Source organism: Balaenoptera physalus (assembly GCF_965194825.1).
Source record: "Balaenoptera physalus genome assembly, chromosome: 3".
Taxonomy (NCBI): domain Eukaryota; kingdom Metazoa; phylum Chordata; class Mammalia; order Artiodactyla; family Balaenopteridae; genus Balaenoptera; species Balaenoptera physalus.
This window is the reverse complement of record NC_138890.1, coordinates 112,393,996-112,406,166: the sequence shown is the minus strand read 5'-3', so window position 1 is coordinate 112,406,166 and position 12,171 is coordinate 112,393,996. Positions and strand designations below refer to the sequence as shown.

The window sequence follows — 12,171 nt, the reverse complement described above, 5'->3', positions numbered from 1 at the left end:
GTCTTGGTCTCTTTGGGTGGCTATAGCAAAATACCACAGATTGGGTAGTTGATATACAACAGAAAGTTATTTCTCACAGTTCTGGAGGCTGGAAGTCTGAGACCAGGTTTAGGTCTCCAGCCCTCTCTCGTGAGGGCCCTTTTCCAGGTTGCAGACTTCTCTCTGTGTCCTCACATGGCAGAAAGGGGCAAGCTAGCCCTCTGGAGCCTCTTTTATAAAGGCATTAATCTCATCATGAGGGCTCCACCCTCATGACCTAAGGTCTTCCCAAAGGCCGTACCTCCTAATACCATCACACTGGGCATTAGGATTTCAGTGTATGAATTTGTGGGAACACAAACATTCAGATCATAGCAGTATTTGGGTTTGCAATCTCTGGCATAATGGCTAATGCACAATGTAAGCAATTGATAAATTTATCAACAATAATTGGTTTTGCATTGGTAGAATTTATGCATAGATCACTCACTATATAGAAACCTTCTAGGGCTCCCCAATGCTTGCCAAATGATGTCCACATCCCTAACTTGGCAGCAGTCTGACCTGTATCTTACATCCAGTCACTCTCTCATAAAGGCAGTGGAGTTCCGTCTTACGGACTTTGAACTTCCGGAAACAGCCCCGTAAGCTTGGGGGAGACAGAGGAGAGACATAGATAAACAGAGAAACTCAGGGAGAGACAGACAGAAGCAGTGCAATTTAAATAGTGCCAGCCGTTCCCCTCTTCCACCCCACCCCCTATCCCGTCTACTCACTGGACATGTGCCCACTGGCACTGGATGCAGTTAGGCCTGAAGCAATTAATATGTTGACAAAATTTATGTAAGAAAATATGTGAATGATTTTGGTCCCCTTACCATTGACAAAGAGATGAATGAAATGCATTGTTCAGATGGTCAGCCTCCTGGACTTCATGGATATCCTTGAGTTAAAACTGAAGAATAATTATAGGCCAAAGGAAACACTAGCTAAAGAACAGTTAGAGGGAACTGATAAATGTATCTGCAGCTTGTATTGAGTGCCTGTCCTTTATCAATAAATAGTTTCTTCTCACCAACTCTTTCTCATGTTTGGGTTATGAATTATATTTCAAAATAGGAATCAATCTGTATCTTAATTTTACAACTTGAAATTTAAAACAAACCTTTATCTTAAAGGAGTAAACCAGATTATGGATTTTAACTTTTTCAAAGTAACTTAAGCTGGCAATCCTGGGCCAACTCTGATTCTTACAGGAGCATCCGATACTTGGACAACCCTTTTTTGTACTTCATCCCTGCAAGACGAATGAATTCATGACTCCTGTGTTAAAAAATTCTCAGAAATTCAATAGGTAAGAAACACCATCAAGCTACATTGGCTTTCACTCTTATTTTAAAAGTGTAAATCTTTTTATGTGATTCTAAAAGCTAAGCTAAAAAAGAAATATTCTTTGTAATAATAAAAATTGCTAACATTTATTGATTTTTTTTTTTTTACTGTGTGCTAGGCACAGTTCTAAGTATTTCGGATATAGTAAAGCACTGGATTCCTGTAACACCCCTCCGAGTTAAGGACCATTATTTTGCCCAGTTTGTAGAGGAGGAAGCTAAAGCACAAAGGGGCTAAATGACTCCACTCAGGTCACACGTCGAGTTAAGCGGTGGAACTGGCATTTGAACCCAGGCACTTTTGCCTCCAAGCCATGCACTTAACTGCACTCTGCTACCTTAGCTAATGTTGTCAATTGCATCAACTTGGAATCATCGAGGGAAGTCAGGAGCCCCAGTGCCTTGACCTTCCCTTCAGCTGCTTTAGTGAGGGATGGATCCTCAGCCTCTTTGGCCCTCGAGTCCCTGTTAAGCAATGGGCTGGCATTTGGAAATGCTGAGATTCCAGGTGCTGAGCACACGTCTTTGAAGAAAGCCTCATTTCTATGATTGTTGGTAACTGATTTTCTACCACTCAAACAACTACAATGGAAACAGAGTTTTCTGTGTTTCACTTATTTCCCAGGAATGTCAACTACATCACGTCATGGCTGAGCATGGTAGGGCCAGCTGTCGGGCTGAATCTGCCTCTGAGTTACGCCAGAGCAGCCTTTCAGGATGAAGGAAATGTCGACAGACAAGGTAAAAAGAGAAGCCTGTGCTGCATGTTTCACTGTTGCAAAGATCCTGGTGTCTCTTTTGCACTTGGATATGTCGTCCCTGCTGGCACCACCATGTGTTAAGTCTGCTTTCATCTTTAACGGACTGGGCACTGACTTGTTTGTTTTGTTTTCCAACCAATCAGCACCCACTCATTTAGGAAGCTTTTGACTTTGCTATAATAACACTCACCCAACCACAGAGCTGAGTGGTTTTATTTTAGAATTGATATTCTTGAAACAAGTCTTTACTGCTCAGTTAACCTTCTTTTATTTTCTTGGCTTTTGTTTTGTTCTTGTTCTTCAGATTCATCTATTGAGCCAAAGAGCTTAGAAGAACTCTGAGAGTTTATGTGGCCGGTCCTGGTTTTAACGGGACCAATATGGTGTGAGATTTCAGATCACTGAGATTTTGACGTGGATTTTTTTTCCCTTGGAAGCAAATGTCTGCAGCAACTGATGTACTCTATGTTTAGAAGAAACACTGCAAAGACACAAATCACTATAAATAGCAAAAAAGGAATCTAACTCGGTAATAGAAATACTGACATCATCAGGGCACTTCCAGGTCGTTCTCTCATGTCTCTGAGACTCATTCTCTTCATCTTTAATTTGAGAATAACAAGCTACCTCACAGGGCTGCTCTGTGAAGCACATGAGAGCCTTAGTGTATGAGAAAATATGGTAAAGTATTATGCAAATATTCATTAAATGGTCACCTTTCTTATATTTGACTGTCATTCACCTAGGCTGTCAATAAGATTAATAGTCAGCAAGATATTAAGATGAACCATAGAATTTTCGGTTTGGGGTTGCCTGTTTTGTTTTTCATTTTAACTTGCTAGGGTCTTAAACTAAGAGAAAAATGTAATTGACTCTTTAGAGCATCTAGATTAGTGTCTGTCAGTGGGGGATGCACTTTAGAGTCACTTGAGGATCTTTTACAATTACAGACGCTGGGGCCACCTGCTGGAACAGCCCCTCTGGGGTGATTCTGATGCACATGCTCCTGAAGAAGTTCTGGTCTGGATGTACCCTTCGAGTGGCATTTATTTGTATTGCTTTGGTCTCCCAGTAGGTCTTTTCCAATTCTGTGCATAGCTCCTGCAAGATGGACTTACTTCCTAACATTGCCCGGGCCTTGCCCCGAGAATCTGGATAGCAAGGAAGTCTAGGAGGCATTTGGAGAGGCGGCCTACTTTGGGGAAGCAGTTAGGATGAGGGGATTATCTGCTGGCGAATAGCAGAGGACCGCGACAGCCCTGTGAGCCTCTAGGTTAAGGGCTGTACTCTCACGAAGGGAACAGAAGTAGAGAAAGGGTTAATTCAAACTGCTGGAAAAGCTAAAAGTAAATTTTAAAACGCTGAGCTGCACATATTCTTGCTGGGATGAGAGCCTGCTTACATGCTTGTTGGGCATTTTGGTATTTACCACTTAACATCTTTTCAACTTCTGCAAGGGATTTCCACCTCCCGCCCCCGACTCTCCCTAATGTAAACACAGATTTCTCAGCAAGTCATTTCTCAAGCCATGTCATTTCTAGGGTTAAAAAAAAAATTGTAATAATGTGTCATCTGGATGATGTACTCGTCTGGAAATACTAGTTATCCTTTTTGAACAGATTCTGAGATGATAGTAGTCTGTCAGTTTGGGGGCAGTGTGTAGTTTCTTTTTTTTTTTTAATGAATTTATTTATTTTATTTATTTATTTTTGGCTGTGTCGGGTCTTCGTTGCTGCGCGTGGGTTTTCTCTAGTTGCAGCGAGCGGGGGCTACTCTTCCTTGCGGTGTGCGGGTTTCTCATTGTGGTGGCTTTTCTTGTTGTGGAGCATGGGCTCTAGGTAGGCGGGCTTCAGTAGTTGCAGCATGTGGGCTCAGTAGTTGTGGCTTGCGGGCTCTAGAGTGCAGGCTCAGTAGTTGTGGCGCACGGGCTTAGTTACTCCACGGCATGTGGGATCTTCCCAGACCAGGGCTTGAACCCATGTCCCTTGCATTGGCAGGTGGCTTCTCAGCCACTAGGGCACCACCAGGGAAGCCCTAGTTTCCTTTTTTTAAGTTAATTTTTTTTAAATTCCCTGATTGATGGAGACCTAAAAACTCACCAGTGGCAGCACAAAGTTCTGAAGAGCTCCTGTAGGTTGTAGAGACCACCCTCCCCAGATAGATGCTTCTCCTCGAGCAGCTCTATTTCTTTTCAGAATTTTTTTCACTTAAACTTCTAATATTTGGTTGATAAAAATTTCCATTTTTTTAAGAATGCAGTTAAATAACAGACTGTTATCCCAACTGTCATAAAATTAGAAAATATTTTGTTTTGTCAAAGTAACAGTTCTTTCTCTGCAACATGAGGATTTTTTTTCTTCGGGGTTTCCTCTCCAGCCAATACAAGGCAAAGCCCCTTCAGTGAGGAACAAGACTGGTTAAAGCTGCTACAAGTCAGTCTCCTAAACTCTACAGTTGTGTGATCTTCGAAAAGCTCTTTCACCTCTTTGGTCCTCAGAGTCTTCATCTGCACCATGAGGAAGCTCAGCCATGTGACTTGTGAGGCCCACCCGACGCTTGGGTCTGTGAAATTGGGAGAGGTCTAGGGAGCTGGACTGTGAGGTTGGTTTGCTACTAGCTGCGTGGCTTGAGCTAATTTTCTTAATCTCCTTTAGTCTGTTACCACTTCTGTTTTAAAAAGTCCATTACTATCAATCCCGCTCACCTAACAAGGGCACAGAGATCGCAATGGTGAGTGAGTCTGAATGCGCTGCATAACTTACACAGTGCCGCGTGGAGTCAGCGGGAGAGGGTAATCGGCCCTGCTCCCGTCGAGGCACATGCCTGCTCCTTCCCACCTCAGTTCGGGCCTGACTTCTCCCCAGGCGAATGGGCTCCTGGTCGGGCGCCTTCTCTGCCCACTGCCCACAGCCTGACTGTCGCGCATGCTGGTTCTCACCTGGAAGTGTTTCCCTCCCCATCTCTCTGCCCCATTCTCAACCTGCTCTATGTGATCCACTCTTTACAAAGCCGTCTCTGAGCACCACAGCCCCCTGTGGTGGACCTCTCCCTTTGTTATCCCTGTACTTATTCATAGAAGCATTTAACTGTCTCCTTTTCACTCTGATTTGATGGATAGTAAGTAATTTACTGAGCCACATTTTTGGGTATGTTGTAAGGTGGCATTCAGGAAGAGTTGCTGTCTGCCCCTCGTAAGTGATCCAGGGAAAGCTCTCAGTCTGGGAACCCGAGTGGGTGGGCTAGTTCTTTGAGTAACCATGGAAGGGTCAGAGGCTGTGCTGATCATCAGATACTAGCCTACAAGCAGGAGGTTAAAAAAATGAAACTACCACCCCCCACCCAATACGTATAAGATAAGGAGGAAAAAAAAGTCAGAAGTGGGTTTTTGCATCCATTTTTCCCAAGATGATAGGTATAGTTTTTCTTAATACTCTCAAGATATTAGGAAACGGAGATCTGCATTATCAAAACTAGTTCTTCACATATATATGGAATCTAAAAAAAAAAAAAAGTTCTGAAGAACCTAGGGGCAGGAGAGGAATAAAGACGAAGATGTAGAGAATGGACTTGAGGGCACGGGGAGGGGGAAGGGTAAGCTGGGACGAAGTGAGAGAGTGGCATGGACATATATACACTACCAAATGTAAACTAGATAGCTAGTGGGAAGCAGCTGCATAGCACAGGGAGATCAGCTCGGTGCTTTGTGATCACCTAGAGGGGTGGGATAGGGAGGGTGGGAGGGAGACGCAAGAGGGAGGAGATATATGTATATGTGTAGCTGATTCACTTTGTTATACAGCAGCAACTAACACACCATTGTAAAGCAATTATACTCCAATAAAGATGTTAAAAAAAAAACAAAGAAAAACTAGTTCTTACATAATTCAGAGAGCTGATATTCCAGTGAGTTGTAGTTTTGGGGGGATTAAAATCTGAGAGTAAGAATATGCAAAGATTCACTTCGGCAGATACTTACTGAGTTCCTCTTGTGTGCTGAGCCCTAGGCTGGGTGGCAGGGGCAACAGACTGAGAGCCCTGACCCGGCTCATACAAATGCCCGAGTCCAGTGGAGAAGACAGACAAGAAGAAGATTAGGGGATGGCACGACGTGTGCTGTAGCGGAGGTGTGGAAAGCAAGCACCAGGGAAGAGTCACAGAAGAGGAATGTGAGTAGAGTTGTGAAAAACTTAGGATTTAGCCAGGCCAAGAATGGAGGAAGGAAAGACCTTGAAGTTGCATGTGGGGAAGTGGTAAAGAGTGAGGCTGGCTAGCAGGACTGGGGCCAGGTCTGGAGGAGCCTTTATTGCCACACTGATGATTTGTATTTGGCCTGAAAACCACAAAGAGCTGCTGTGGGAATTCAAGTAGAACAGTTAAAGTGATCATATTTGTATTTCAGAAAGAACTCGTATTTTTAAAATGACTAATCACACTTACACTTTGTTGGTTTTTTCACCAGCAGGCACTGGCCCACAAACTTTAGAAGAAACAGGAGTGCAGAAAGGGCTGGGAGTATGTCAAGGACAGTTTTTGAATTTTGCCTAGCACCTTTCAAAGAAAAACCTGCCAGTGTCCTGAAAAGTCTGAGTCCTGGTTTACTGTGTTACTTGGGGCAAGTCACTGCACCTCTCTGAACCTCTGTTTCCTAATGTATTAAATGGAAGGAAGGGTATTAGATCAAGTAAAATCAATTTATTGGATTATGACCAGTATTTTTTTATGAAATAGAACATGTCTAGGAAAAGCATTCCCTGTGTCTCCTTTACTGTCACAATACTATCATACGGCACATCTGACACTAGATGTTATGGGTTTTCCACACATCAGACAAGTTTGCAACACCAGCTAAGTGTTCTACAATTTAGTTCAGTTCTCACACCATCTACCTGAAGTTAGTATCAGATCCTCCAGGTTAAGTGTTCAGTCCCATAAGGCTGCCCCACTTAAGATACCAGTTGCAAGTCCCAGATTGTCACCTGTATTTCTAACTGACCAGCTATAAATCTGGGTTCCAATGACCCCCTCCTTGGGTCCAGTAATTGGCTAGAATGACTCACAGTTCTCAGGGAAACACTTACTTATGCTTATCAGTTTGTTATATAACAAAGGATATGATAAAGGATACAGAGGAAGAGCTGCACAGGTGAGGTCCAGAAGGGTCACAAGTGCAGGAACTTCTGTCCCCCTGTAGTTGGGGAGCACCACCCTCTTGGCATGTAGATGAGTTCACCACCCTGGAGGCTCTCTGAACCACGTACTTTTGGAATTTTTATGGAGGCTGCATCACATAGGCATGATCAATCATTAACTCCACTGCTAACCCTTCTCCCCTTCCCGGATGATGGGGAATGGGGCTGAAAGTTCCAAGCTTTTAATCAGGGCTTGGTCTTCCTGGCGACCAGCTCCCATCCTAAAGCTATTCAGGAGCCCACCAAGAGTCAACCCATTAGAACAAAAGCCACTCCTATCACCCAGGAAATTCCCAGGCATTTAGGAGCTCTGTGCCAGGAACTGGGGCAGAGACCAATATATGTTTTCTATTAGTTCACAAGTACACAGAAAAAAGTGCATTGCACATAGTGAGGGTATCATTGTTTTGTGAAACTTTGATTTCAACTAGAAGTAGAAACACAGACAGAGAAAATCTGTGTCTATGGTGTGTGTGTGTGTGTGTGTGTGTGTGTGTGCACTAGGTTGTGATGTAAACGTATCTCTAACTCCAGGGAGCAGAGATTTGAAAACTGATAGGCAAATAAACTCCCTTCCAATTCTAAGACCTTTGATTCCCTTCTTATGCTGCTGACCAGTAAGTTGCTAAAGGTTGTTCTAGAAGGTATAGGGAGTACTTAACTATTAGCATGCCCATGGAACTGGGCTACTTTGATATGCACATAGGTTCCAGAAGCGCCCCTTCTGGGTTTTTATAGGGCTTGTCTGTAAAAGTGCTTTCACATTTTTATTAAATTTCTTAGTGTTCTTTAAAGCAGTTGTAAACCCCTTGCTTTTGTTTAACTTTTGTGTTGTCAATAGCGACACCTAGTGGTAAAAGAGCCCTATTGCAAATATCTTGTACAGACAGCTGAAAAGTGATTTTAGAGATCACCAAGTCCCATTTTGTAAATTATTAAAAACAAACTGGAAACTCACATGTATTCCTACATTCATATAAACTTTACATGAGAATAAATAAAACCTATGGCTAGGTGGTGATTTCTTGGGTTACTTTAAAGCTTTTCAAATACCCAGAGATCACTGTTAGTAATAACAGTGAAGCAGAAATTTAACAAAGCATGCCCTGATAGGCTAACAGGAAATCATAGTTCAGTATATCTACAGCCTTTGGTGCATTGGTATTTACACGTGCATGCCAGATCTTCAGGGTTTAGTATGGTGCCTGGCACTTGGTGGTACTCAATAGATCTCTGTGGAATGTCTGTGTATGTGGGTGATCACTGAGCCCAGGGGAAGCCTCCCATGGTTTCCTTTCTGCAGACGCTAAGGACTGGACCTGTTTTGCTCCTGGGAACTGATACCCACTCCTCTATCCTTTGAGAAGATTCATTTCCCCTGCCACCAGCAGCAGAGTGGGAGGAGGTTTCCATAGCCCCCTCCTTCAGTAGGTTCAGAGAGAGAATACCCAAGCCCTTTCCTGCGTAGTGAGAGGGAGATGGTTAAATAAAATATAGTAGCGTATAGTAGTTAAGGGGAGTGAATTCATCTCCATGTATCAAAACAGGCAATTCTCGGGGCCTCCCTGGTGGCGCAGTGATTAAGAATCTACCTGCCAATGCAGGGGACACAGGTTCGAGCCCTGGTCCGGGAGGATCCCACATGCCGCGGAGCAGCTAAGCCCGTGCACCACAACTACTGAGCCCGCACACCTAGAGCCCATGCTCCTCAACAAGAGAAGCCACCGCAATGAGAGGCTCGCGCACCGCAACAAAGAGTAGCCCCCGCTCACCACAACAGCAACAAAGCGTGTGTGTGTGTGTCGCACACAGCAACAAAGACCCAACGCAGCCAAAAATAAATAAAATGAAATAAATTAAAAGAAAAAAAACAGGCAATTCTCATAGAATGTTGAGTTAAAACAGAAAACAAAAACTAGATGCTAACTATGCATGCCACTTAACACTATTTATATAAAAAATACACTAATACCACACATTTTCTGTAGTACATATACAGTATATGTATCTAAAAACATTAAAGTGGTCTAGAAGGACACACAAAACTTGTAAGAGAGGTTACCTCAGAGGTGGAGAGTGGGAACTTGGACTGGAAGTGATCAAAGAAGACGGGCTCTTTTTTAATGCAGTGTACACATGTATCCAGAGACTGCAAAACTAAAAATACACACACACAAAAAAGATTTTCGTCCTTATAATTTGGAAGTCGCAGAAAAATTTGAAGGAGAAAATTTAAAACTTACTTGTGTTTATAACCCAGGGATACTACAGTTAAAATTTTGATATATTTTCTTGTTGTAGTTAGACATATTTAATTAGGATCATTCTGTATATGGTTTTACACCCTGATTTTTCCCACTTAACATTTTATGTGCAGCATTTTCCCATGTCATTTAACATTCTTTGAAAAAAACAACTTAAAATGACTAGTATTTCTTTTAAATCAAAATGTACCAAATAGCTTTAGGGCTTTTTGGGTTGTTTCTAATTCTTCACTGTTTATTTAATATGCATTCAACGAGCACTTATTTCCTGCATAGTTAGGAGGACCTGTGCTAGGGATATAGTGTTCCGTAGGGTCCCCCTCCCCTCAGAGTTTTCAAATGTAAGATATGTGTGCAGAAATAGTTGCTCACATTATGTTTCTCTGGGTTACACTGTTACTAAGGGAATGAAGGGATCAAAGGATATGGAATGTTTTAAGATTTTTGATTCATGTCGCTAAACTGTTTTAGGAGTAAGGCTATACCAATTTACATTCCCCAAAGCAGTCTGTGTTTTACCATTTCCTAAAATCAATGAAAATGATTTTAGCTTATTGTGCTTTTATTATTGAACTGATCATTTTTCTCATCTAGTCTTGCTAAAATTTGCATGGCTTCTCAGCTTTGTTTCTTCCTGCTGTGTTACATACGTCTCAGTGCTCCTAGGGTTCGTTTCCAGCTTCTTTATTGTCCACTTGATTGTTCCATATCTTCATTTTGCCCCTATCAGAGCTGACTGTACTGGTTCTAGTATGACCAGAGAGTATGGCAGTTAAGCAATTAGGACATGTATGTAATTTAAAAAAATTATTATGGGAAATTTCATACATACCGAAAAGTAAATAGTACAATGAACTTTAACATACCTATAAATCAGAATCAGCAATTACCAAGATTTTTGCCATATTTGCTTCATTTAACCCTTTTTTAAAACTTTATAGTTGCTTAAATATTTTAAAGCAAACACAAACGTTGTGTCATTTGTTTTTACAGGCACACACTGCACATTTTTTATTTGATCTATTCTGTCAAGTTTTACTTCAGTCTTAGGTGTTAAAACATCTTTGGGTTTTTGTCCTCTGCTTTTATTCCTGAGGTTGGGGCTTTATACCCTCTTTCTGATTCTGCATTTACCAGTGACATTGTGGAACTTTTCTCTAAAATGGCCCACTGCTCCATAATTAGGTTAGCTGGTGCCATCAAAGCAGTATGTGAAATGTGCAGGTTGCAGGTTCTGCAGCCTGGATCATGCATCCGCAGATCCTCACCACTCTGGGGACATTTCATAAATGATGTCAAACCACAGGCAACTTCTCACGACTGTTCTCAGCTGTGATTAAATTGGAAAATTATGTAATAATTATGTAATAATCTGCTCACTGATGTACAAATTTAAACAGTAGCTGGTTTCTTGGGAAGAAACCATTCAAAAATCTGAAAAATATATAGCTCCCTTTTCCAGAAAAATGTATGTGTTGGGTATGTGTGTGTGTGTGTGTGTATGCATACACGCACAGGTACATATTTATATCAGCAAATTCTACATACAGTTTCAGGAGGTTCCTAGACCCTCTAAAATATAATCCTAGATCAAGACTCTTAGTCAATAAATCGTTCAAAATGGCTTTCTTCTATTACACACACACACACACACACACACACACACACACACACACACACACACATCTATGTTATGTCATGGGCAGGAGGAAAAGGGGTATGCTGACAGGGGAAAAAAAAACGACCTAATTATAAACATAAGAAAATGTGTAAAATATAGAATGAACAAAGTCAACTATTGTATATACTGGAATTAAAATTCTAAGGAAATACCTGGAATCTATCAGGAAACTAAGGGGGGGGGCAGTGTGGTCCAACTAGCCTGCAAACACACACAAAAACAGAATACCTGAAACTGTCGAGCTATATAGAGAAAACATATCTTCTTATAAACTGGATAAACAAATTCACCAAGCTGTTGGGGGAGACAGATATGACAAGACAATCTATTTCATGTCATTGTTTCCAAAGCAGGTGTTAATGGACAAAACGTGTTTCAACAAGTAACATTTCCCTCAACTGTTCTCAGCTGTGATTGACATAAAAAAAGAATTATTTAAAATGTGGCTCACTCTGCCCCCTATTGTACAGGTTTAAACGTTCACTGGTTGTTAAAGAGGTAAGAAAGCATTATATTTATCAGCATCTAACCTCGTCTTATTTGAAAATTTGGGTATGCTCAGCATGTCCTACACTTGTAACCGAGCCAAGTAACATGACCCATTGTTCGACTTCTAATTAACTACAGTCAAAGAGGTTTAGAAAGCTAGACTTAAACAAAAACTCCTACACTGTGAGTAGATTAGACAATTCATGTCAATAATTTATTACCACAGATAAGCAGATCACTGGTAAGGAACTGCAGAGGAAGCTGACACTTCTCAGACTGGAAGGTCTGAAGGGGTGATCTGGGGCCACAATTTCCTCCTCTCCCTCCTACAGGAAAAGCTCTCCTTAGCGTCAGAATTGCTGTTTGAAAGCTTCAGATCCTCTGGGAAGCAAGGGAGGTCAATGATGTTCATCAAGC

At 41.8% G+C, this 12,171-nt stretch overlaps 1 protein-coding gene across 2 annotated transcripts in view; it reads left to right on the top strand.

The window, feature by feature from the left end:
• ATG10 (autophagy related 10) overlaps positions 1 to 12,171 on the top strand; it is a 302,663-nt gene that overhangs the window by 224,135 nt on the left and 66,357 nt on the right. The window contains exons 6-8 of one of the 2 annotated variants that reach the window (XM_082458279.1): positions 1,236 to 1,333; positions 1,996 to 2,111; positions 2,436 to 6,297. In XM_082458279.1, coding sequence (XP_082314405.1) covers positions 1,236 to 1,333; positions 1,996 to 2,111; positions 2,436 to 2,473 — 252 coding nt within the window. In that variant the 3' untranslated portion in view covers positions 2,474 to 6,297. The other variant, XM_082458278.1, reaches the window with a different exon arrangement.